Raw genomic sequence first — 26692 nt, 5'->3', positions numbered from 1 at the left:
AAAAAATAGGAATCAGTTAGGCCTACCATGCATGAGCTAAAATTTATTCTGAAATGTAATTCCTTGATATAAATAATAATTTAGAAAATATTTAAATTCCATATTATTTGCAATGGTTATTTGTGAATACGCAACTACGGCTGAAGATTTTGTGGTACGCAACATTACCAAGGCACCAAACCAAAACAGTCTGTGCAAAAGGAGAGTCCAAAGAGGATTTTACATGAGTCTAACCGTGTTCAGGTCCAGATGTATTCTTGACATAAACTAGCAGGTAATGATCAGTGTACTAAGTTAAGTCTGTGATGCAAATACTGTTCCTTGCACGAAATTAGAGCAGTATTATTCGGTTGCTATTGATGCTCAAGACAAGAAACCACATGCATGCACAGAAGTCACCTGTCACGTTGGTAAAATGGCCATACCTTGTCAGTAATATGGCATCTGTATACACTACATTGTCGTTTTCTCTTTCTTAATAAATTCGTTTTATATAAGCCATCCATTAAAATGATTATGTACAGTACTGAGTTTAATCAATAAGTTGTCTACCAGGGTTTTTGCCAGCTATTTTGGGAAAAGAAGCAAAAATTGGGAAAATATTATCGGTGTTTTTAAAAAATAGGGAAATTATCATCATCATTTTAATTTAAGTCTGACTCAAAATATTCATTAACTATTGAGTCAGTGTTCAGTAATAAAAAATGATAAATTTATCATTTTAATTATTTTTGATGCTGTATGTAATTTATATTGTATGTTAAAGATACTCCTCCGCTGACAAACAGTATTTTTTCTCTATCAAAAAAAGAGCAGACGAATTAGTGTTTTTTGTTCAGTTCCAAAAGTTGCTTTCTGTACACCATTACCACCATTAAAAAGTTTGAGCTTCTTTTACTTCAAGATAAAAATATGAAAATAATTTATTGCATCCCAAAAAATATGATCTGTGGCACTAGGCCTATGTCATATCGAATGAAGTACTGATTGTGCATGCACCAAAAGCAAAATAAATTATTTTATATTATTTTTTGTGATAATTAGACATAAACATACACGATTAAACACAAATTATAGTTCAAATGATGAGTATTATTTATGCTCTGTCGGCGATGGAGCGTCCAAAATAAAACACTTGGAACGTACAAATGTAACTAATCAATGCAGAAATTATGGCAAAATGCAAATACATGAGGCCTATGTAAATTGTCAAAGACATTTGAAAATGAAACATGCTACATTTATACACAAACTACAATATATGGATTCAAACAAAATTTTTAATTTACAACCGATACTTATTAACAAATTAAATAGCAGACGAAACCTCTGGCTCAAACCTACTGTCACTTAGGCCTACCACACTGAAAGTGGGCCGTGTGCCAAAAATACCAACTGACAGGACCCAAGATATTGTGCCTGAGGTGTTAATTAATTGGTGATTGCCATTTATAATCCTATTTTTATGTCTGGTTGATGTTTTGCGTCCGTACCCCGGTTAGTTTACCTGCGCTCTCGGCCAGCCGACTCACCTGTCATGGCCGCCATTTTTCGGATGCCTTTGATTGCAAAGTCCAATAAGTTGTGGAACTCTGCCACTGAAATCGGGATGCTTCTTCGAACGTAAACTATTAAAAAATGATGTTTCATGTGGAATGGGCTCGTACAGGACATTAGATATTAATAACCGATACCAGAGGTATATTGAGACATCATTTGCGGCTTTAACTTAATGCAAGGATTGGGAAAATAGTGACTGAATTTGGGAAAATACAATGCTATTTTTCAATTGGGAATGGGTCCATTTACCGGACCCTATAAAGGCCTGGCAAAAACCCTGTCTACAGTCTACTACACATACACTACAGTACTGTTTGTAACATGTCAGTACTATGTATATATGTAGCATGTCCTGGGCACTGTTCATCCTAGTTAACACTGAAGCAGGTATGTTATAATTAGTAAGATGATATTAGAAGTGAAGAGATTTGTATTATTATTACTATTTTATTTTGCACGCCTTGAACTGATATAACAAGCAGCTAATTAGTATAGATTTAAACAACCAGTAAACACATTTTTAATGACATGCATATATCAATTATCAGTAATTATATGACGGAAATCATGTGTCATATTATGATTATTATCGAAACCTTAGAATCAAAACATAACACAATGTACTGCTGTTATCAGTGTTCTCTCTAAGGATCCATCTTTCCCTGCTGATCCAAAGTATCAGCTGACCCTAAAAGTTACTGGTCGTTACAAAGTTACAATTTATCCTTGTAGTTTATATAATTAGTAGCAAAGTAATAGCAAAGTAATAGTTTTACTAACAAATATATCTCCATATATCCACATGCTATTAAAAAAGTTGATTGAAAACTAGTACTCCAACAATGTTAGAGGTATAGCACGACGAGACACTTTTTGAACATTACGTTGTGTCTAACCTCTAACTTCCGATAGGCCATTAATCCGATGCTGAGGGTAACATTTTCAAAGTTTTGATTGTGACAAGATTAAACGTTTAAATCATATTTGAATCATCATTAATGTCAAATACCTACCTCTTTTTCATAAATCAACAAGTATTTTGACAAAATCAGCCGTAAAATCCATCTAAGACAAATATTTACATCTCCTAACATAAACTTTCGTGACCCAGACAAAACTTCATGATGAAAGCGATCAGGCCGGTAAATAGAAAAAACGAATTGCAAAGTCCCCAAAACACTTGATCTGCCTTTACTTTTACTTGCATTCTGCCCAATTGAATTCACGTTCTGTTTTTTGTAGTAACCAGCCGCCATATTTAAAACTAGGTCAAAATGTTACGGAAGGGATTCATCATATAAAATCCGCTAAAATTCTATTTTATGGGGTCTCAAGTTATGGTTTTCCTAGATAAATGGGATAATTAATACCTAAACTGTTAGTACACATCAATGTTATTGCTGTTAGAGCAAGAAATATTGATATTATTGCACTTTTCCTTCCGCTTTCATCTGACGTCGGAAGCTACATCAAAGAAATAGGCCTTCGGAAATGAGAGTCGACAGTCAACAAAATAACGTCCGATAAAAAAACTGCTGACCAGTTGACTCTCATGTTATGGGAGTAATTGAAAACAAAAATACCCTATTACAAAAATTTGTTTTGTACAGTTTGATCTTCAACCTTTCTACAATTCAATTGCTATATTTTCATTTGTATATCATCTATCTTGACCAAAATGTTGCCGGTCAAAGGACAAGCTCCATGTGGAAAATTGTCTGCCAGCTATAAAGTTGCTGGTTTGGAGTTAATTTTGAACGCTGGCTAAAAAGTATATTATGTAAGGTTTGTTTATTTTTTGTTTTTGTTTTAGGCTATTAAAATCTTTTTGGTGACATTACCATAAAATCTCTTTGGTGACATTACCATAATGCAAAAGTGCAGAGGAAATATTTCCATGTGCTTTAATTAGTATAAACATTGCTTTATTGGTGTACTACAAAACTAGTGTATTCTGGTAGCTCAACCTTGCTGTCTGGATTTATGTTTCAATATCTTACAGCTTGGATATCATATATATATATGATACATCTAACACATTGGTGATATCTCTCTGCCATGCATGTCAAAATGACTTACCAAGTAATTAGTTGGTAAGTCATTTTACATTAGATATGTTAGCATATATACATGTGTGTCGATGTTAAAGCTCATTTTAAATGTCTGCAGTATGTAAATTGCATCTCTATCTAGATGGCCTGAATTGAGTACACAGACACACAGGGACAGTTCAATTTCAAATTATGTTAGGTGTGGCATACCATGTATTGGGAATCAATACCATATCCAAATTTGATCTGTTTGGATTGATATTTGACAGAGTATATGTGATGATCTATGTTTTTAATTACAAACAAGAGTCATATCATCGACCCATTTATAGACAAACCCATTCACAATATATGTTACTGCACTTGTATAATGCACCCTACTCTTTTGTTGCTCAGAGGAATGCAGATTAAACAATCATACACATGGCAATATAGTAATATGGTTTATTGATTTTTATATATGTTTGTTTTTGTTGATGAATTCACCTCCTATTTTTATTTCCCAGTTACGATAATAAGCTAATTTAAGGTGGCACACCATTCATTAATATTCATAAAGACTGTTCTGTCAAAATGTTTTCTGTTTACAAATGATGCTACGTAAACAAAGTGTGCTTATCAATATATGTAAATCAATAGACAATATTCATCGCCATTATCGGATCACTAATGATTTGTTGTAGCATCCTAAGCTCTGTGCATTAATCAGAATTAATTTGATATCACTGATGTATTGTTTTGCTAGATTTGACCATTTCTAAGCTGTTTGTCAATAATGATTTTTTTCCTACTAGTTAGGGTGAAGTGATAGTAGGGTGATTGGAATGGCATTCAGTAGGATTACAGGGGGTCATACAGAATGACTGGTGAAGAACATAATATCAAGGTTTATTTGAAGGGAAGGGAAACTTATTCTAATTGTAGGACAATTATAGCTACAAAAATATTTGTAAACCTCGGCACAAACAATTTCCTTATTGTCTGAAATTCAATGACAGACTTTGGTGAATATATGTATCTTATATGTCGATAATTGATACATATGGTGTTTAATTTGAGTAACTTTAAAATCATTTTCTGCATATCAGATGAATAAAATACAATTTTAAAAAAATAATATGAAATACATATCTCTATATATATAGTCAGTGAAGTGTAAATTATGATAAAGACACCATCAACAGTCTATCTATAAACATTGTTATTTTTAGCTCAAGTTATTAACAGTAGTCTCTGATCATACCTGTGTGGTCAAATACTACATCTATTGATGAAATCACCAGGTGAACAATATAAATAATCAATCGAAAAACAACCCTGGGGCTCATCCTCATCAAACTCATAAGTCCAACAGAAAATCAATATATCATACAGGCCAGTAATACTCTCCCATGGTTTGGTCGGTCTCGGTGGGGATGGTTCAGGTACAGCTGATTCTACAACTCCCTGGTCGCAGGTCAGATAAAGTATCCAAACAATGCTTCTGTGAATTGTGGCTTTTTCCCCGACATTTCCTGTACGTTTGTGGTATAGTGTGAAAACAAATATTTCAGGAACATTAGGAGAAAATTACTTTTTTCTCAAAAATCTGGTGTGTTTGAGTCTTATTATTTTTGTCTAACCTGAAGGCAGAATACTAGTAACTATGTAAGTGTATATGTATTAGTACAGAATCTTTACCTCTACTAATCTATGCAACCAAAATAGGTAAAGGTAGGTTGTTATATTTATGTTACACATGGATAATAGATGGATTTCAATTTCAACAAATTTCATTAGGCAAAGCCTAGAGTAGTCTAGTCATCCACAAAAAATAGAATGCAGGTTACATGTGGACTACAGTATGTGATTGAGAATAACCGTGTAATGAATGGTATCAGATATTTGGCACACGTTCCACACCGAGTTGTGAAATTCAGTATCCAGTTGTGTGTTTATGTAGCAGATTTTGTCATTGTACAGAGGAAATATATACCGATATAGACCTATATATATACACCATTGTGTATTTTACACAGTTGAATTATTGTATTGTACAGTCAATCATACCTTCTGTCGGTGTTTATTTTTAGATGAAACAAGAAGCAACTGATTTGATTTTAATTAAAATGCATACATGATTAAAGTGTGACTTACTATATAGTAATGATTAAAAATACATTGTCATAATAGTTATAGTATTGAATGGAAATTAATTGAAAATACAAAATAATTATTTTATAGTATTTGTTATGAATCTTGCCCTCACCACCATGTTTTTATGTGCATTCTTCCACATTGGCTTGCTGAATGCATAAGTTGTTCTTGTTTTATTATTATTGTGTTATTCATGTAATGTTATCTTTGTTATTTGCTATCGATCCTTGTTTGTGGATGTAAAAATGTAAATAAATGAATTGAATATACATGACTTACACAGACAGTTAAATCTTGTAAAATCAAAGTGGAGAGCACATTGCATGATAACATTTAGAGTGATCCCTGTACAGATATATATTACATGTAAGTCAGCTTACCTGGTAGATATGAAATGGAAAATTCTGTGATGCAAGTTTGGGGTTCGACTGATATATTTTGGAAAAAAAATATCAATACATGTATACATGCTATATTAATGTGCTATATAAATGAAAAATGTGATGCTATAGTCAGTAGTGCTGCTAGCTATCGACAAACATTTTGGTTACTGTTTCCGATTTGTCCCAGTTCATCCCACTTCTGTCCCAATTTTGTTAGTCCCAAGCAAACCCTTTACCATACCCGTATTTTATATTGTATCCTTTTTAAGGAGGATAAGTTTGGAGGAAATGCCTGATTTAGATCAAAAACATGAACTTGAATAACAACAACTACATTGTAGTTAAGTATACAAACAAACAATTCCTGTCAATATCGATATCACCCCAACATCATTAATTTTGCTAATTGATTTTTATTTGTTTTTCAGACATATTGTCAAAATGAGTAGAGAAATTGCTGAAAACGAGTTTTACGCTGCAGAGGAAGAGGATGACCTTGACAAGGAGCTAGACGCCTTCATAGAGAAGAAAACTGAGCCCGAACCTGAGCCAGTTAACAAAGCCAACAAAGATGTAAGTGGTAGTATGGTATCTTACAGTAGTGATGATGTGGATAGCAATTAGCTCACATAATATAGATTTTGGTAATTTGATGAAGGCATATCACATAATGTTGTTTGCTGTTCATATGGTCCGGAAGGTTTTGACTTTCTGATCCAATAAATAATATGTACTAGGTGTTAGATCCATATCTAACTGATCACATTATCAGAATATTTAAAGTTTTACAATGGTACATCCCACCAATTTCAAGTGACGGAGGTTTGAGTGTATCTAGCTTGTATCTATTTCTATCTTAGAAATAACAAGTTGGATGATAACCCTGTCCTAAAATGGTCTCTGTACTCTGTAGAGTTAGAGATCACACACCTGTTGTCATAGGTTTAAAGTTTAATACACATATTAATCTTGATAGGATTATATACTGCCTCATTTCTAGATCAATCTCCACTAAATGGATTTACTGCTCTAATGGACAAATTTAAGCACCTGAATCCCACTAATTTCATATAAAGTTTCTTTGTAAAAAGTTGATGAAAGTATTATGAAGTAATGATTAATCTAGAAGCAAAAGTGTACCCCCCTCCCAAAAAAAAACTATGATGTTAAGGATTTTACAGAAAGAAGTTATATTATTGTAAGTTAAGATAATCCTATTTAGTTGTTAGACGGCTTAGCCAAGGTCGTAAGTATATGGACTTAACTTTGATGTAACACAGGTAAATCATCAAAGTGGATTAAGTTTAGCTTCCCCTCGTTGGTATCCAGGTTTTAAAGTTTATTTATGCGAATGTTTTGCGTTTTGTCACACACAGGTAGGGCTGTCTCTATACATTGTATGTGTACATCCTAGTTACTAACGGCAAGATTTGTATGTTAATTGATAAAAAACACTACAAAGTCTTAAACATTTATAAGTGTATATTCTTTAGGGAGTTTACTAATGCTGTCACTGTAATCAATAAATCCATACAGGGTTCTAATGTTTGTCATTAAAAATACATTATACTATATTACCATATATCTAAATAAGGCAATTCCCAAATTACACTTTTGAATTAAAAAGTCATTTATTCAAATATACAATACATAAATTGCCATCTTTGTTTTTATCTGTATGTATGTGTATATATATGTGTGTTATGATGCATCGGTTGCAAGAGTCTGCAAAACCTCATTTAGTAAGATCATAGGTAAAAATCCATTATGAACTGAATTTTTTTACATGTTTCTAAAGCTGAGAAACATACTGGTCTGTGTTGCTGTTATATACTTGAATCAGATCCTAACTTTTATTGCTCGGGATGACAAACTTGCTAATTGTTCCGTTCAATGAAATAACTTCATGATTTAATAATGACTAAACCTAGAGAACAACAAAATAAACCAACATCTCAATTTATAAATAGCTTCATGGTTTGTTAATAATAAAGCTTTATGAGCAGAATTTTAGAGTATAGTTTATTGATAAGGATAAGTTACAGAGAGCCCTTGGACTTCTGTTGTAGTGTCCAGGGAGTCATATAAAGTGATATGACTAGTTACCTATATGGTCAGTATATCTATCAGGAGTTCCATTATCTAGGGTATTCACTGACCAAATTTATTTATTGACCTTATATATGTCAGTTACCTGATGGCTGATTTGATGATTAAAATTCCTTCCCCACACATCTATAGACACATCTACCATCTACAACCCATCTTTTATCTACGTATCATCACCTGTGTTACCAACCATGTTGTAAATAAGTGCTGCTAATGTTTTACTAACTTGTTGACTTTTAGGAGTAAATAAATACAGGTTAAGTTATTGGCATGCTCATAGATGTTTGTATAAGTCGACATGAAGTTTGCATACCGATTTTGTTTGCTATAGATAATAGTATAGGCCTTTAACGCTTAACTTCACTGGGACAACCGTACCAAACATTAGGCAATGGGTGGACCACAGTTGTGGCCAACGTCAATAGATGAAATGTTAACGGTACTTGATCATGTGAACTTTGTTAGCATAAAAAAAGGGCTTTTTGGCATGCGAAATGCATATTTGTTTTGAGGTTATTTATGGTTTTTATAATAACATACTTGATAGTAATAAATCAAAGCAATAACATTTGAATACATGCTACATCGTGTTGAGGTAGAAAAGGCGGTACATATCAGCTATTAGGTGTGTGTTTGTCAACTACAGCATAGCTGTATGTAAACATACATCTGATTAAAGTTGAAATAAGCAGTAGACAGATTTCATATCAGGAAGAAAAACAGGCCATTTCTTTAATGATTTCATGATATTGATGCTAAAACTTGCCAAAAAGATGTATCATCTTGCATCTTTGTAATTCTTATCCATTTCTATATTTGTCATGATGAAACACTTGATCAGAAGAAATAAGAAGAAGAAATTCTAGATTTTCAAATAAGAAATGCAATTTAGAAAGTGAAACATGTTGGTATCCAGAAATGCTAAATTGGTATGTTTTGTTTACCACGCTAGGCTTAGTTGTAAGCTGTCCCTGTTGGTGTTGCAGTAATTGAAGATCAAGTTCAGTAGATTATTCAAAAGAGTCTGGGTGTCCCTGTAAAATACATGTAGATGCAAAACTTAGTACTATATAGCTTTAACCTGTTTCAATGTTCTTATATATAAGTCAATATAACCAGCTAACAGATTGTGATAATTTCTTTCTTTATTGATATCTCATAAAACATTTCCCTGATAAGGTATTCCACCCCTTTTGACCTTTAAACATGTAATGATAAAATTAAATGAAATGTCAGATATTGCCGTAGGACTAGACATTCCCTCAATCAGCCAATCAGGGGTGGCCTTACAAGGTTATATTTACACTGATAACAATTGGTTTGGTAGAAAATAAAACTTTATTGCTATTTCACTAAGCTAGCAGGGCAAAAGATGGATGAAATATGCCAATATGTTCCTCAAACATGAAGCACGCTTCTTATCAACACATTATGAAGTTGTCCTATTGATTTATTCATTACATGCACTAGTAGTCAAATGCTGAAATGGCTACAAAATCTGGGAAGGGGTTAACATGATACAACCATGATAGAAAGACCAGCTTCATGTCCTAATTGTCTATAACATATTTGATATTTTGTTGGCACAAATATTCTCAGTTAGATTCTGTAAATGTTTAGCAAAAATCAACAAAATAATATGATATTTACTTAATCTTATCTGAATGCAGAACAAATTGAATGAACTATATGATTCTTTGTGACATAAGGTGTTGTCTTATATAGTTCAGTAAATATTATCTTTGTTATTCAAATATTTGTGATTTCATTCCCTGCCATTGATAAAATAAAATTGATTACAGATAACTGTCAAATGGAACAGAAAATCAATTCATTTACAAAAAAATATATATAATTTATATTTTACAACATACACATGTCAATAAGAAAAAGAAAAAAATAAGTTAAAACCAACTCAATGGCTGATACACAGTGTTATTAAACATATGTGTCTTTATGAACAATATTCAATACAATGTATTCAGATTATGCTTGCAGCATATTGTAGCATACCACACAACACTGACTGATGTCTGTGTTACAATACAGCTGTAGTTCAGTCCCCAACACTAAAGGGTTTATAATATGTTGAATAACAGATGTCCTTTGTTAAACCAAACAGTGGAGAGAAAAAAACAAACCATGTACATTCAATGGCTCTATTTCTTTCCCATTCTCATACATACAAACAGATTGCCATGGGTAACTTTCTGTTCCTGAATTGGTACATACCATATTCCCTGTAATAAGTGTCCATATTATCTAAATAATCAGTTTTAAAAAAGGCAGGTCTGGTTAAGGATAATGTTCTGTGACAACATGAGCCAGAATCAATTAAGCAAACACCAGATTTAGGAGGTGGGTGATAGGCAGCTAGAGTACCCAGAAAATAACCTCAGACCTGCAGTCAGTACATGGCAATATGGATTTTGAATTTCCTACACAGAGGTGGAGGGCTGGTGGTGTTATGTTGGAACACCTTAACTTGGTCACATACCACAGCCCCTTGTTTCAAAGGGGCATTTATTAGGTGAAAAACATACAAGTTAATAGATATGGTAAAGTGTTACTAGATAGCATCCAATTCATATTTCTGAGATGGGGAGAACACCTGAAGGAGAAAGGATGCCAAGGGATACTGTTTTTAGCTTTTCCATCGCAAACCAGTTTCTATAGAAATAATCAGGACATTGTTTCTTTACATTTTTACGTTAAAGTTTCTTTCTATGTCAGTATTGAACAACTGACAATGGAAGAATTATAATTTGTTGCTTAATTGTATTCAATCCCTTTAAATACCAGTGAAGTTGAATGGAGGCCTTGTCTCTTATCCTTGGTATACACATACTGATATAGACCTTGTATAATTGGACTAATGATCCTATTGGCTCTTTGGTCTCGTTAAGACAGACAAATGGTGAGTCAATAAAGTAGTGTATGAACCACGCAACCAGTACTTATTAACAAACACTGACAAGTCAACAAGTACACATATAAAACAAATATCTAACCCTAGACACCAGGCCTTAATAGCTTCCCGGACCTTCTTATGTGTACTCACAGGTTTAGGTATAGTTATCTCCCCTTTTTGATTTTTCAAATAAAAATAATCTTGTAATCATCATATGTATATTGGGGACATTTTTCTCCTTTAAACCTAACTACTTAAATTATTTTTCTAACATCAAACTTATAAATTTTATATATATGTGCTTAAAAAAGGTTGGCACTGTTATTTATATTTCTTTTCTTTTAGTTTTTTTTTATTTCAACTTTTTCAAATCAAACTGTTTTGTTTTATCTTTTGTTACCAGGGGTATCAAAGTTAGGTTGTTGTAAATAAATATTTGTAATTACACATAATTTGTGGCAGTATACAAAAATACACTGAGAAAACAACATTAATAGTTCATGTGTGTATGAATCAGATTAGAGCTCCAAAAAACCTGTGGAGGTTGATGATAGATATGACTTAAGTCTTAAATACAAATAAATCCGTGAAATTTAATGAAAAATTCATACAAAGGACTGCAGACATCAGCCATTCTTAGGACCTATTTATGTTGTATGATGTCTTTATTATAGCTGTAAATCGGATTATATCTTCAGAGAAAGAATCATATGACCTCAAATATCCAATGAAATATCCACATACACACATGTAACTTTCCATACAGTGTATATGGTCATTTGATATACGGGTCTGAATATTTCATTAGCTCCTAGATTGATGCCATGAATGACTAGCTGTGAATATTCAATATAATACAGCATTAAAGAAAACTTTCTCTCACTGGGTCTATGTGGAACAAATAAATCATTCACTATACTGAATTAAAAAATCATTCACCTTGAGTGTTTCTTTTTCTGAAGGTCGATGAGCCACCAAAGAATAATATTGCTTCTGACAGTGAAGGGGAGACTGATGAGAAGGGACAGAGGGAAACGTCCGGTGAAAAGTCAACGGATGATGAATGGGAGGAACAGGAGCTTAGTGAAGACCAGATACGAGCTATGGAGGAGTTAGAAAATCTCCGTAACATGGGTAAGTGTAGATAATCTCCCTAACATTGGTAAATAATTAATTTTTCTTTGTTTCTGGCTTTCTGATTGGCCTATTCTTTTTTTGCATTCCACGATGGAAAAAAAAATCCGGGAATGGCGCGGAAACCCGACATTATCGTAACGTCACAAGAGAAACATTGACGTTGCGTATTGATTTGGAAAAAATCAATGGAATCGTACGTGTAAACGTATTTCATTTTATAAAGTAACCTGGAAAATGAATTATAAGCATTGAAGTCACTATTTTTTAATTTCATCAGGTTATGAAATAAATTTTGTTTGCAAACTTTTGTGAGAATCCGCTATGCGGATACACACAGTTTGCAAACAAAATTTCTTTCATACCACGATGAAATTAAAAAATAGTGACTTCAATGCTTAAGTGTAGAAAACCTCCGTAACATGAGTAAAAAACCATCGTAACATGGGTAAACATACAAGGTAATTAATAAAATAACAAACACTGTTCAAATTACAAATAGACTCGTGTCTTAAGTCTAATTTATGCACAAGGGAAAACTTATACATTTAAAATATGCTTCTTCAAAACATTCTACAGAATTAAGAAGAGAAGTGTCGTGTTTATAAATTATAAAAAGACAAAAATAGCATGTAAGTATTGTATAAAAAAAAAAGAAAATCTGTAAAGTTTATGACACTTTCCATTGGTGGTAATTACGTCTCAGTTATGAACAGTTCAAATCGATCTAAATAAATTTCAGCTATAAACACAATTAGCACTTGGTCCCCAAATTATTCAGTTATAGAAACATGGAATTGGTATTTCAATGCTGAACACCAGAAGGTGATGCTTAAGTACTTCATTATTTGACATTTCATGTGTGTTAATGTGTAACTGTTATAAACATGGTACATGTATACACCTGGTGATACCATTATAAACTTAACTACTTATTGGTTATACACTCCCATTTGGTCCTAGTTAGTATAAACATTAGTTATATTTGACATAAATGTTATTTTATTTTTGACAGACGACGGACTCCCCACTGAAGACCCCCCAGAGTATGATGTGACTGCTCGCGTAAAACAGCTGAATGAAGAGCTCGCCAATGATACCACGCCAACGGATAAAAAACGTGAATCTCGAGTTTTGTTCAAGGAAGACCTTGTAGACCTAGTAGCGCCCCCTCCTGACTACGACGAGGGGGAAGATAACCCACAACAGAACCAAGAAAGTAATAATGTTTCAGATAAATCAGAACCTACAAAAACTAACACAAATAATGCCCCTGGTGCAAAACGCTCGGATGACAAAGTGTTGATAGAGCGTGGTGGAAATTTCGAACTAGTAAATGCCGATGAAGTGACGGCAGATGATATGGGGCTTCCCCTGTTTGACAACGATAAAGAAAATGAAAACAATAATGCTAAAGGTGCTGGAAATACGAACAATAATTCATCATCATCATTTAACAGAAAGCCAGCGCCTCCATCTAATCCACGACCCTCTACAGCCTCGGGGGCATCACGTAGAACTGTGCGACCTGCTCAGAAACCTCGTGCACAATCGGCAGGATCCAGAAACAATACAATTAATCATTCATTCCCTTTGAACCAAAACTATAGGTCACCATATGCCTTGTCACAGAGGGAGAAGGAAATGTTGGAACAACAGAATAAGCAGAAGGAGGAACAAAGAAAAGAAGATGAACGAAAAAGGAAAAAGGAAGAACAAGAAAAGCAAACCTATAACGATGATTTATTTCAGTCTTGGTTATCAAAGGTTAGACAAAGGGAGAAGGAAAGAAGAGAAAAGGAGGAGGAAGATATGAGGAAAAATAGAAGACCGGATAAGGTGAGTTGGAATGATTGGGCTTGCCATTATCTGACCGGATAAGGTGAGTTGGAATGATTGGGCTTGCCATTATCTGTTGTCTCTCGGAGTTTACACACACAAACACATGAAATGTATCTCAAGTTGTGTGGTTTTCCTTGGTTTTGTATTTGTCTGTATCTTATTGCAGTAATAAGAAATAATAGATATAAATGCCTGTTCTGACACCTACATAGATATCGTAAAACCATAAACTCTGAATGTTGACCAGTTTATAAGAGTGTACCCTCATACTATCAATATAGAAATTTGAACTTAGTCATGAAAATCTGACTAACAAAATCTATAACAAATATTCTTGATTTTAATTAACAGATGACAGACTAATTGTAACAAATATGCTAACACAAGATCTTATACTGCATGCCTGATGATAACGTCTACCAAAGCATGGCGTGGTGACATGACAAGCATCAAAATTACACTGATCATCATGTTATCATGTGCTGATTGTATCGAATCACTTATAACTACCGGTATATATATGTGTGTGGATACTATATATTAGCTCAATATAAACTACATAAAGGCATGATGTCTAGAATCCTGTCCACTCACATCCTAGTTTGAGTTTGTAACATAGAAAAACTTCTGGCACTCACAAATTGTCCACTTAAGTTTTACCAAAATCTAAGAAAGGAAAATAGGCAATCTAGGCCAGGGGTTATGTATTTTTTGTTCATTGCACAACCCATCCAGTAATTAAAGAATCTAAGGTGAATCAATCAAATTGAACAAGACACAGTTTCTTTAAAGACTTTTTCAGTTTACAAACCAATCAATATCAGGCCTCTGGCTTTCAAAATCATCCCCCAAGATATCGTCAGAAACCCACACATTAGCGATGTTAGTGACAAATGATAGTGAGGTGGTTTGTGGGTTTCTGATGGTACCTTCAAGATCGGGTGGTGTTGTGGTTATGACATTCGCCTTTCACCTCGCCGGCCGATGTTTGATCCCTGTATGGACGTGAAAAGGTCAGGGATCAGCTACCCGATCACATGGGTTTTATCCGGGCACTCCGGGTTTCCTTCCACTGTAAGACCCCTCGTGTGCTTTCATCCAGGCCATCGAAAGTGATTTGTATAAGTTGTAAACTTGTTTCGCAATCAATGTAAAATAAATAAACTTTATAATTATACCTTCAAGATTGTTTGATGTAATTGATCTAGGTTTGTGCTTAGTCCCTATCCTGGTTAAAATTTGAATAACTTAAAGTGAAGGAATTTACTCTTTAAATGTATTTATTTGGTGTATATTTGATGCTTTTTGTTTGATTTATGAACTAACTTGTATAATTTAATGTGTGATGCTTGGGTTTGTGATATTGTATGGTTGCCATGGTGATCAGTTTTCCCCATTTCCTGTATTTATCACAGAGCAGATCTAAAGATAAGCAGAAAAACATGGGCCAGGATGACGATTCTCTTGATGATGAGGTAAAAAAAGACAAACCTTTTGCAAATCCTGAAAATTGATTTTTTTATTCTTCCAAATTTGTGAATTGGAAAAAATGAATTACTTGAATCATTAAATGAAAAAAATAAATCTTCATCTTCTATGGCTTTTAGGTTAATCACATTACTGTCATTTGAATAAGATTTGAATTTCAGACACTTTATCATAAATAGTTTTAACTGATCTATTCTAATAAGTGATACCCAATATTTGACCATTGTGAAGATAAATTAAAAATCTCCTTTTAGATACCTGTAATAGGTAAATAATGATCCATATCTTATCTTTATCTTTCTATGTCAAAATAAGCTTGAATATTTGAAATTTTAATATAAAAGGTAATAGCAGGTTTTATTTATACATTATCAGTGTGTGTTTCTTTGAGAGAATGCTAGTTTATCCTTCTGCTTTTGTAGAATTTCACCGATTACGATATTAATACTGCATTAAATCACAATTAAGTCTAGACATGAATGATTGCACCAATATTTTTGCCTACTTAACTAAAATCTAAATTGTATTGGTAAACAATGTAAACTTCCTTGTAATTAAACAAATGTATTGGTAATCAAAGAAAACTGTCTTAAAATAAAAACTGAGGTAAGGGAATGGAATCGCCAATGGTGACAACCATTCTGGGGCCTCAAAATAGTGAAAATAAACATCTAATGCCATATGACACTATTTATATATAATTGAAATATTTTTCAATAAGGCTTATTACTAGGTGTTTAAATTGCATTTGATTTCAACTGTGCTAAAGTTACATAATGGATGACAAGAGAACAAGTTTTGATTGATACACCGTTGGGTGGTAGTGGTGTGGGAGGGAAGGGGGGATGAAGGAACGGGAGTCTCTCATGACAGGTTCTTCTGTTATAAATAAAGGTCTCTCAAGACAGATTATACTGTAAGAAAGAGGTGGTATCTTAGGATAGATTCTACTTTTATGAAGGAAGGGGTGGTCTCTAAAGACAGGTTCTACTGTTATAATGGAAGGGTGGTCTCTCAAGACAGGTTCTACTGTTATAAAGGAAGGGTGGTCTCTCAAGACAGGTTCTACTGTTATAAAGGAAGGATGGTCTCTCAGTACATGTTCTAGTGTTATAAGCGAAGGATGGTCACTCAGTACAGGTTTTACTGATATAAAGGAAGAATGGTCTCTCAAGACATATTCTACTGTTATGAGGGAAGGATGGTCTCTCAAGACAGGTTCTACTGTTATAAAGGAAGGATGGTCTCTCAGTACAGGTTCTACTGATATAAAGGAAGGATGGTCACTCAGTACAGGTTCTACTGATATAAAGGAAGGATGGTCTCTCAAGACATATTCTACTGTTATGAGGGAAGGATAGTCTCTCAGGACAGGTTCTACTGTTATAAAGGAAGGATGGTCTCTCAAGACAGGTTCTACAGCCATAAAGGAAGGATGGTCTCTCAGTACATGTTCTAGTGTTATAAGAGAAGGATGGTCACTCAGTACAGGTTCTACTGATATAAAGGAAGGATGGTCTCTCAAGACATATTCTACTGTTATGAGGGAAGGATAGTCTCTCAGACAGGTTCTACGTTATAAGGAAGGAGGTTCTCACTGTTATAAAGGAAGGATGGTCACAACAGTTCAGTACAGGTTCTACTGATATAAAGGAAGGATGGTCACTCAGTACAGGTTCTACTACTGATATAAAGGAAGGATGGTCTCTCAAGACATGTTCTACTGTTATAAGGGAAGGATGGTCTCTCAGGACAGGTTCTACTGTTATAAAGAAAATGGTCTCTCAAGACAGGTTCTACTGTTATAAAGGAAGGATGGTCTCTCAAGACAGTTCTACTGCTATAAGGGAAGGATGGTCTCTCAAGACAGGTTCTACTGTTATAAAGAAAATGGTCTCTCAAGACAGGTTCTACTGTTATAAGGGAAGGATGGTCTCTCAGGACAGGTTCTACTGTTATAAAGGAAGGATGGTCACTCAGTACAGGTTCTACTGATATAAAGGAAGGATGGTCTCTCAAGACATATTCTACTGTTATGAGGGAAGGATAGTCTCTCAGGACAGGTTCTACTGTTATAAAGGAAGGACGATCTCTCAGACAGGTTCTACTACAATGGAAGGATGTTCTCTCAAGACAGGTTATACTGTTATAAAGGAAGGATGGTCCCTCAAGACATGTTCTACTGCTATAAGGGAAGGGTGGTCTCTCAGGACAGGTTCTACTGTTATAAGAGAAAAATGGTCTCTCAAGACAGGTCTCTACTGTTATAAAGGAGGAATGGTCTCTCAGGACAGGTTCTACTGCTATAAGGGGAAAATGGTCTTGCAAGACAGGTTCTACTGTTATAAAGGAAGGATGGTCTCTCAAGACAGGTCTACAGGTCTCTACTGTTGTAAAGGAGGAATGGTCTCTCAGGACAGGTTCTACTGCTATAAGAGAAGGGTGGTCTCTCAAGACAGGTTCTACTATTATAAGAGAAAATGGTCTTGCAAGACAGGTTCTACTGTTATAAAGGAAGGATGGTCTCTCAAGACAGGTTCTACTGTTATAAAGGAAGGATGGTCTCTCAAGACAGGTTCTACTGTTATAAAGGAAGGATGGTCTCTCAAGACAGGTTCTACTGTTATAAAGGAAGGATGGTCTCTCAGGACAGGTTCTACTGCTATAAGAGAAGGGTGGTCTCTCAAGACAGGTTCTACTATTATAAAGGAAGGATGGTCTTGCAAGACAGGTTCTACTGTTATAAGGGAAGGATGGTCTCTCAAGACAGGTTCTACTGTTATAAAGGAAGGATGGTCTCTCAAGATAGGTTCTACTGTTATAAAGGAAGGATGGTCTCTCAAGACAGGTTCTACTGTTATAAAGGAAGGATGGTCTCTCAAGACAGGTTCTACTGTTATAAAGGAAGGATGGTCTCTCAAGACAGGTTCTACTGTTATAAAGGAAGGATGGTCTCTCAAGACAGGTTCTACTGTTATAAAGGAAGGATGGTCTCTCAGGACAGGTTCTACTGCTATAAGGGAAGGGTGGTCTCTTAGGACAGGTTCTACTGTTATAAGAGAAAAATGGTCTCTCAAGACAGGTTCTACTGTTATAAAGGAAGGATGGTCTCTCAAGACAGGTTCTACTGCTATAAGGGAAGGGTGGTCTCTCAGGACAGGTTCTACTGTTATAAGAGAAAAATGGTCTCTCAAGACAGGTCTCTACTGTTATAAAGGAGGAATGGTCTCTCAAGACAGGTTCTACTGTTATAAAGGAAGGATGGTCTCTCAAGACAGATTCTACTGTTATAAAGGAAGGATGGTCTCTCAAGACAGGTTCTACTGCAATGAAGGAAGAGGTGTTCTCTGCAGACAGGTTCTACTAGTGGTGAATGATGTAGATTCTACTTTGGTGAATAAGGAGTGGTCTTTAGGTAGGAAGGGTGGTTTCTTAAAATAAGCTCTATTAGATCAAAGAAAGAGGTGGTTCTACTATAACAAGGGAAACAATTGTCTTGATGATGGGCTCTGAAGCAAAGTTTTACCTTCTTTGTTTTGGTTAAACACACAAAAACTGATCTAGATTATTTAAGAATGATGAAACAAAATAATAGATCTGTTAGACAAATTCAACTGCATATGCAGTCATCATGTGAATTTCAAATACATGTACTTTGAAAACCTATTTTAAAATACATTTCCGCTGTCATTTAAAAAGCTTGCCATAGAAGATGTAGATTCTCTTTGAAAAAAATTGTGTAACTTTGAAAATCAAAAGCCCATTTTCACATTTTGCAATATTGTGATACATGTTTTTCTGTGTGTGTTTTTACTTACATTTTGTATATCAAACCTTTCTGTAGTGTTGGTTTATTTTGTCTTTCTTTCAAAAGAAATTTTACTTCATGTAACGGAGCTGGGGTTTCTTGTCTTTCCTCAATTGTTCATTGATCATGAAGTGTGAAGCTGTTCTAGAAAATTACATTTATACGGTGTAACCTGTCAAAACCGGCCCTTGGCTGATCGGATCCCTGTCTATTCTGGCTTAATTGAATGATAGTTTCGTTATCAAGCATAGATGTAAAAAGCTTTTTAATCCTGAAACCTGCATAAACCGGTCAAATATTCTGGTTCTGATGACAATCGGTTTAGAGAAGTTATACTGTGATATATATTCTTACCTGGTATATTTCAATAATTTTATTCTTGATTCTTCAAATTTCATTCACTATTGGTTTACACCACAATGAATGTAAGTGAATGTTACCTTCATATGAAAGAAGAATAACTTAATCTAAACAAAAGGTTCATTTCCATTGTGTATTAGACAACTTGATATGGTGTAGTGAACACACTCCTTGATACAGGATATACATGCTAGTTACAATAAACAAACACAACACTGAACACTGCCTCATAAACAAACCAATAAATAATCAATGGCAACAGTGATGTTCTGTCTTCATATGGCGATCACTGTACCCAGGGATTTGATATTTAAGATCTGTCACTACATCAAATTTTAATTAGTTGAGTTTGATGTATGGTAATATAAAGGTACCTAGTACTTATAGATCGGGTATTTTGTCTCTTTGTTCGTGTGTATCTGTTTACACACTACAAACTGTACAATGTTTGTGTGTCAGTTTCTAGTATCTGTATATTTGTCGTAATAATATTCTACACTTAGGGCCTCGTCTGTTATTGGTTAGTATTGGTTACCAGTATATATACTAGCTGTAGATCAATCCATTGGGATATAAGCTGGATATTGACTTTAGTGTTTAAATTTGCAATCCTTGATTGTAATGTCATTTCAAAACACACATCATACTTTATAACATTGTGGGAGGTCATTGTTGTCAGGAAAAAAAAACCTATACAAAAAACATATTTATGTCTGGGATATACCTGGAACATGGAACAAAAAGCCCTATCCAATGTCAATCTGTAGCACTTTGTTAGTTGATTTATTTTAGGTATTTATAGGTGATATAGATTATTTTTTTCATTTGTACATTTGATAGTCAATTTTTTAGCTCGCCTATTCCAAGAATAGGGGGAGCTAATGTTGTCACCCCGGCGTTGGCGTCAGCGTTGGCGTCCCATTTCACGTTAAAGTTTTTGAGCAAGTTTCTGTTTCGTCAATTGTTTAAGCTTAAGTCATCATAAATGTTTATGATTTTATTTTCCTAATGTGTATGGATGCTGAACGTGATAATACAACCAATTTGGGGCCCTTTAGGGGTTTTTTGAGTCTGTTAATTTGTCATATTTCCATGTTAAAGTTTTTGAGCAAGTTTCTAATTTGTCGATTGTTTAAGCATAAGTCATCATAAATGTTTATGATTTTATTTTCCTAATGTGTATTGATGCTGAACGTGATAATACAACCAATTTGGGGCCTTTTAGGGGGTTTTTGAGTCTGTTAATTTGTCATATTTCCATGTTTAAATAGTAAATACTTGAACATCAACTTCTTCTGAATAGGCGAGCTTTGCTGTTCTCCAACAGCTCTTGTTTTATTTTCCTTTTGAATCCAAAAGTGACCAATGTTGTAGTCATTTAATATGTGGATTGAATGTCCAAAATTGCTCTTAATAATAGAATATATGATACCATACCAGTGCCTTTTAATTACCAGTAAGTTGTGCGTCGGGTCTTGTTTTGTGAATATAAACTTTTTGCTAATGGACAAATGGATAGTTCCCAGAGCATTAAATATAAAGCCTTTTGATTAGCTGATCAGTAGATCTTAATTAATCTAAGTTGATGCTAACACTAAATTAGTTGATGACTGCAGAAGTCCAAAAAGAAGCCCCAAGATTCATACAGATATTAGTGTGTACTGGTATTTTAAAAACTGAAAAGCTTCAGCATAAAATGTCAGCACTGAGATTAACATGGATTTATGTGTCAAAGTACATAAAAAATGTGTGTTTCAATCTGTTCAATATGTCACAATCGAAAGCCACATTTTTGAAGATGTGTGGTGAATATTTTTAGCTAGTGTGTTAAATGCTTACACTTGTTTCAAACTTAATTTCCATGGTGACAGAAGGTAGGTATTGGTAACGGTTTCTTGATCACATCCACTACAAATGGTCAGTGTCAGATCCTTACCCCATTTGGTTCTCAAAGTCAACACTGAGGTAACCTAGTGCCATATATAAGGGTGGTCAGTGGTAAAATATTGGACACCATAACCAATACTGGGGTTTTGAGATCCCAGAACGACGTGGGTGAAGTACAATTTACCGTCAATTAGTCCCACCATCTGATGATTATGACATCATCATTTGAGTTTCGTGACGTCATTATCACAGGAAGATGGGACTAATCAACGGTAAATTGTACTTATAGCAACCTGTGGTTTTCGGATCTCATTTTTATCAGATTATACAAGGATATATCACTATTTGTGTTTTCCAGACTGACGAGAATAACCGACTTTACAAAGAATGGGTACAAAGCAAGACGGAACAAAAGAAGCGGGAAAAATTATTGGCAAAGCGACAGGAACAGGAAGCCAATGAGGGACTTATCATACGGTCTCGGGACGATTGTGACAAAGCGTTCAGGGAGTAAGTATAAACAGGCCATTATAATGTCATTTACATCATCATACGGTCTCGGGACGATTGTGACAAGGCGTTCAGGGAGTAAGTATAAACAGGCCATTATAATGTCATTTACATCATCATACGGTCTCGGGACGATTGTGACAAGGCGTTCAGGGAGTAAGTATAAACAGGACATTATAATGTCATTTACATCATCATACGGTCTCGGGACGATTGTGACAAGGCGTTCAGGGAGTAAGTATAAACAGGCCATTATAATGTCATTTACATCATCATACGGTCTCGGGTCGATTGTGACAAGGCGTTCAGGGAGTAAGTATAAACAGGCCATTATAATGTCATTTACATCATCATACGGTCTCGGGACGATTGTGACAAGGCGTTCAGGGAGTAAGTATAAACAGGCCATTATAATGTCATTTACATCATCATACGGTCTCGGGTCGATTGTGACAAGGCGTTCAGGGAGTAAGTATAAACAGGCCATTATAATGTCATTTACATCATCATACGGTCTCGGGACGATTGTGACAAGGCGTTAAGGGAATAAGTATAAACAGGCCATTATAATGTCATTTACATCATCATACGGTCTCGGGACGATTGTAACAAGGCGTTTAGGGAGTAAGTATAAACAGGCCATTATAATGTCATTTACATCATCATACGGTCTCGGGACGATTGTGACAAGGCGTTCAGGGAGTAAGTATAAACAGGCCATTATAATGTCATTTACATCATCATACGGTCTCGGGACGATTGTGACAAGGCGTTCAGGGAGTAAGTATAAACAGGACATTATAATGTCATTTACATCATCATACGGTCTCGGGACGATTGTGACAAGGCGTTCAGGGAGTAAGTATAAACAGGACATTATAATGTCATTTACATCATCATACGGTCTCAGGACGATTGTGACAAGGCGTTCAGGGAGTAAGTATAAACAGGCCATTATAATGTCATTTACATCATCATACGGTCTCGGGACGATTGTGACAAGGCGTTCAGGGAGTAAGTATAAACTTGACATTATAATGACATTGACATCATCATACGTAACTCTAGGTAGTGCTTATATATGACATCAGATGCAAGATCAGCTGGACTAAGTGTTCATAAACAAGCACTAATGCATATTTATTGGGAAGCTGTTACACAATCTTCTGTTCTTAATGTTTGATTATAATAATGTAGCAGGTTGGGGTCGATCATTGGTAGCTAAATCAGTAGCATTCATACTGTACTTCTAGTAGCATTGTTCGGAGATCTGTGGTTTGAACATGTACATGTCATTTTGAAATTGGTGTGAAATGATTTTCAGAAATAAGCCAAGTTGGTGTTATCTTCACCCACTTTGTATTTACCACTCTCTAGGAAGACTACCGTATGATGGTTATCCTGACAAAATACATCAGACTTTTTATCAACTGCTTCATGTTTAGAAAATGTCCACAAATCTGTAGGTAATGATCACAAGACCGGCGTTTAGCTGGATCTGTACACATACATGTATACACAGTAACTTATAAGCTAAATTTCTTTCTTTTTTAGCTGGCTGCGGAGGAAAAACACGGATCTGAAGAGAGCGAGAGCAGCTGAAAAACAAAAGGCAAAAATGATGCGAATCATGGCAAGAAAGGCTCGGAAAACACAGGCATTGACGAAAGCTGTTCGCCAATCAAACGCATTTCGTTATGTTGATTACTATGGTTACCGATTTTAGTAAATTCATTATTTCATAATATGTAGGGCAGTTTGTTCTGTTTATCTATGTCATGACTTAAAAAACACTGTATAGATAACTCTGTATTCATATAGTTAATTAACTAAACAAAAATAGATAGCATAAGTCCTGATAATGCTAGTTATATATGTGTTATGTTTTCAGCTATTCTCATAAACTGTCAGTGGACTTTCTTTTATGTACTGAACATTGTTATTCCTTACATAAGAGATATGATAATATCTCAAACAATTATATTTTTATTTTCAATCTAGTTTTAGCATTTTTCACCCTTCTCCTTTTGAGCTAGATTTAGATAATTGCTTCAGAATGTGTATAAACAGATATGTAGCTATACTCATTTTTCAAATCTGATGATTGATAAACAAAATTTGTGCTAATGTGCTTGTTATAGGAACAAATAGCATCTTCACTGTGCCATTGGGGATTACATGTATTCAGTGCACATGTTGTAGGTACTGAACATTTTGACTAGAATTTCAATTTTTGAAACAGTTGCCATAACACACTACTTTACTACAATTAAAATAATTCTAGAAAATAATTTCAAACAAATTGCACATGGATATAATTGGAACATTTAGAAACATACTATACAGAAATATTCCTCTAGTTGGCATCCCTTTTTTTCGACCAAAACAGAACAAAATCATCAATTAAATGACAATATGAAATGTCAGTGAAATTCAGGTGTGCTTTAATTGTTGTATTTAGTCCTGCTAACAATGTATCTTAAATTTCTTTCTTTTTTTTTTCCCTTCTTTTAACTATGTAATTAAATTGCTAAATAACAAAAAAGATTTGAGTCAGATTAAATCAATGTAAGTTTAAATCATCCAATTCTGTAGTTTTTCTCCAGTTTTTAGGTCACCTGAGACGAAGTCTCAAGTGACCTATTCTAATCGCCTTTTGTCCGTCGTCGTCCGTCGTCCGTCGTGCGTCGTGCGTCGTCCGTCGTGCGTCGTCCGTCGTGCGTCGTATGTCCGTAAACAATTTACATTTTCGACTTCTTCTCAAAAACTGTTGAAGCAATTTCAATGAAATTTTGCACAAACCTTCTAAGGCATAAGGCCAATCAAAATTGTGAATTATACGGTCCCCACCCCCCAGGGAGCTATGGGAGGGGCCAAAAGAGGTTAAATTGACTATAATTTCAAAAATCTTCTTCTCCACTCACAGATGTGATGGAATTAAATACTCTTCATAGATAGAAAGGTCATAAGGTCATTTACAAAAATTGTGAATTATATGACCCTGGGGTCTGCGGGTTTCCCCCTGGGGAGGGGGTTAAGTTTACATAGCAATATAGAAGGCGGAAAACACATTTTTGAGTATTATTTGATCAAACGCAAATCGTTATGTTGATTACTATGGTTACCGATTTTAGTAAATTCATTATTTCATAATATGTAGGGCAGTTTTTCTGTTTATCTATGTCATGACTTAAAAAACACTGTATAGATAACTCTGTATTCATATAGGTTAATTAACTAAACAAAAATAGATAGCATAGGTCCTGATAATGCTAGTTATATATGTGTTATGTTTTCAGCTATTCTCATAAACTGTCAGTGGACTTTCTTTTATGTACTGAACATTGTTATTCCTTACATAAGAGATATAATGATAATATCTCAAACAATTATATTTTTATTTTCAATCTAGTTTTAGCATTTTTCACCCTTCTCCTTTTGAGCTAGATTTAGATAATTGCTTCAGAATGTGTATAAACAGATATGTAGCTATACTCATTTTTCAAATCTGATGATTGATAAACAAAATTTGTGCTAATGTGCTTGTTATAGGAACAAATAGCATCTTCACTGTGCCATTGGGGATTACATGTATTCAGTGCACATGTTGTAGGTACTGAACATTTTGACTAGAATTTCAATTTTTGAAACAGTTGCCATAACACACTACTTTACTACAATTAAAATAATTCTAGAAAATAATTTCAAACAAATTGCACATGGATATAATTGGAACATTTAGAAACATACTATACAGAAATATTCCTCTAGTTGGCATCCCTTTTTTTCGACCAAAACAGAACAAAATCATCAATTAAATGACAATATGAAATGTCAGTGAAATTCAGGTGTGCTTTAATTGTTGTATTTAGTCCTGCTAACAATGTATCTTAAATTTCTTTCTTTTTTTTTCCCTTCTTTTAACTATGTAATTAAATTGCTAAATAACAAAAAAGATTTGAGTCAGATTAAATCAATGTAAGTTTAAATCATCCAATTCTGTAGTTTTTCTCCAGTTTTTGTTTCATTATGTTACCATGTCCTACTGAATATTTACATTTGTAAACAAAAAAGTATAATAGGAAAACTTTTGTTACTGCCAAGCTTATTATTGTCCATGTCGTTGTCAAACAATATGTGTCACCAAATAAGACTTTTAATTTTGCTTTCTAGTACGGTAATTTGATAATTTAGTTGCGATTTTAACAGAAGTAAAATCAATTTATCTTTTGTGTATGTTTTTTTTCTACATAAACAGTTTCAATAGCTCTTTTATCCTGTTTCATTTCATGTTTTGAAAGACCACCTTTAAGATCAATAGGTAATCAATGTTGATTTGATTAGAGAAGTAATTGATAAGCTGATTGAAGTGATGAATTCGATGTTTTATTTTATAAAAAAACGGTCTCATTTTAGTTTACACTTTGTTTGTGAGTGCACATGTAGATGTTGTGTGATATTAAAAAAAGGCCAAACTGGATTGTGATAAAGGCTAAAAGCTTTGTAAGAAATA

General features: G+C 34.3%; 1 protein-coding gene across 2 annotated transcripts; it reads left to right on the top strand.

Annotated features, from left to right (window-relative positions):
- Positions 1 to 150: 150 nt before the first annotated feature.
- LOC138332981 (coiled-coil domain-containing protein 181-like) lies at positions 151 to 25183 on the top strand. 2 transcript variants are annotated; one of them, XM_069281070.1, is made up of 7 exons: positions 151 to 274; positions 6559 to 6703; positions 12113 to 12284; positions 13300 to 14123; positions 15542 to 15601; positions 22028 to 22179; positions 23734 to 25183. In XM_069281070.1, exons 2-7 carry the CDS (start codon positions 6572 to 6574, stop codon positions 23903 to 23905), a joined length of 1512 nt encoding a protein of 503 aa, XP_069137171.1. In that variant the 5' UTR covers positions 151 to 274; positions 6559 to 6571; the 3' UTR covers positions 23906 to 25183. The 2 variants fall into 2 exon arrangements, with proteins under 2 accessions (XP_069137171.1, XP_069137179.1); XM_069281078.1 differs by lacking the exon at positions 15542 to 15601.
- Positions 25184 to 26692: the final 1509 nt, after the last annotated feature.

Source organism: Argopecten irradians, chromosome 1 (assembly GCF_041381155.1).
Source record: "Argopecten irradians isolate NY chromosome 1, Ai_NY, whole genome shotgun sequence".
Classification (NCBI taxonomy): Eukaryota; Metazoa; Mollusca; class Bivalvia; order Pectinida; family Pectinidae; genus Argopecten; species Argopecten irradians.
This window is presented reverse-complemented; position numbering and strand designations above follow the sequence as displayed.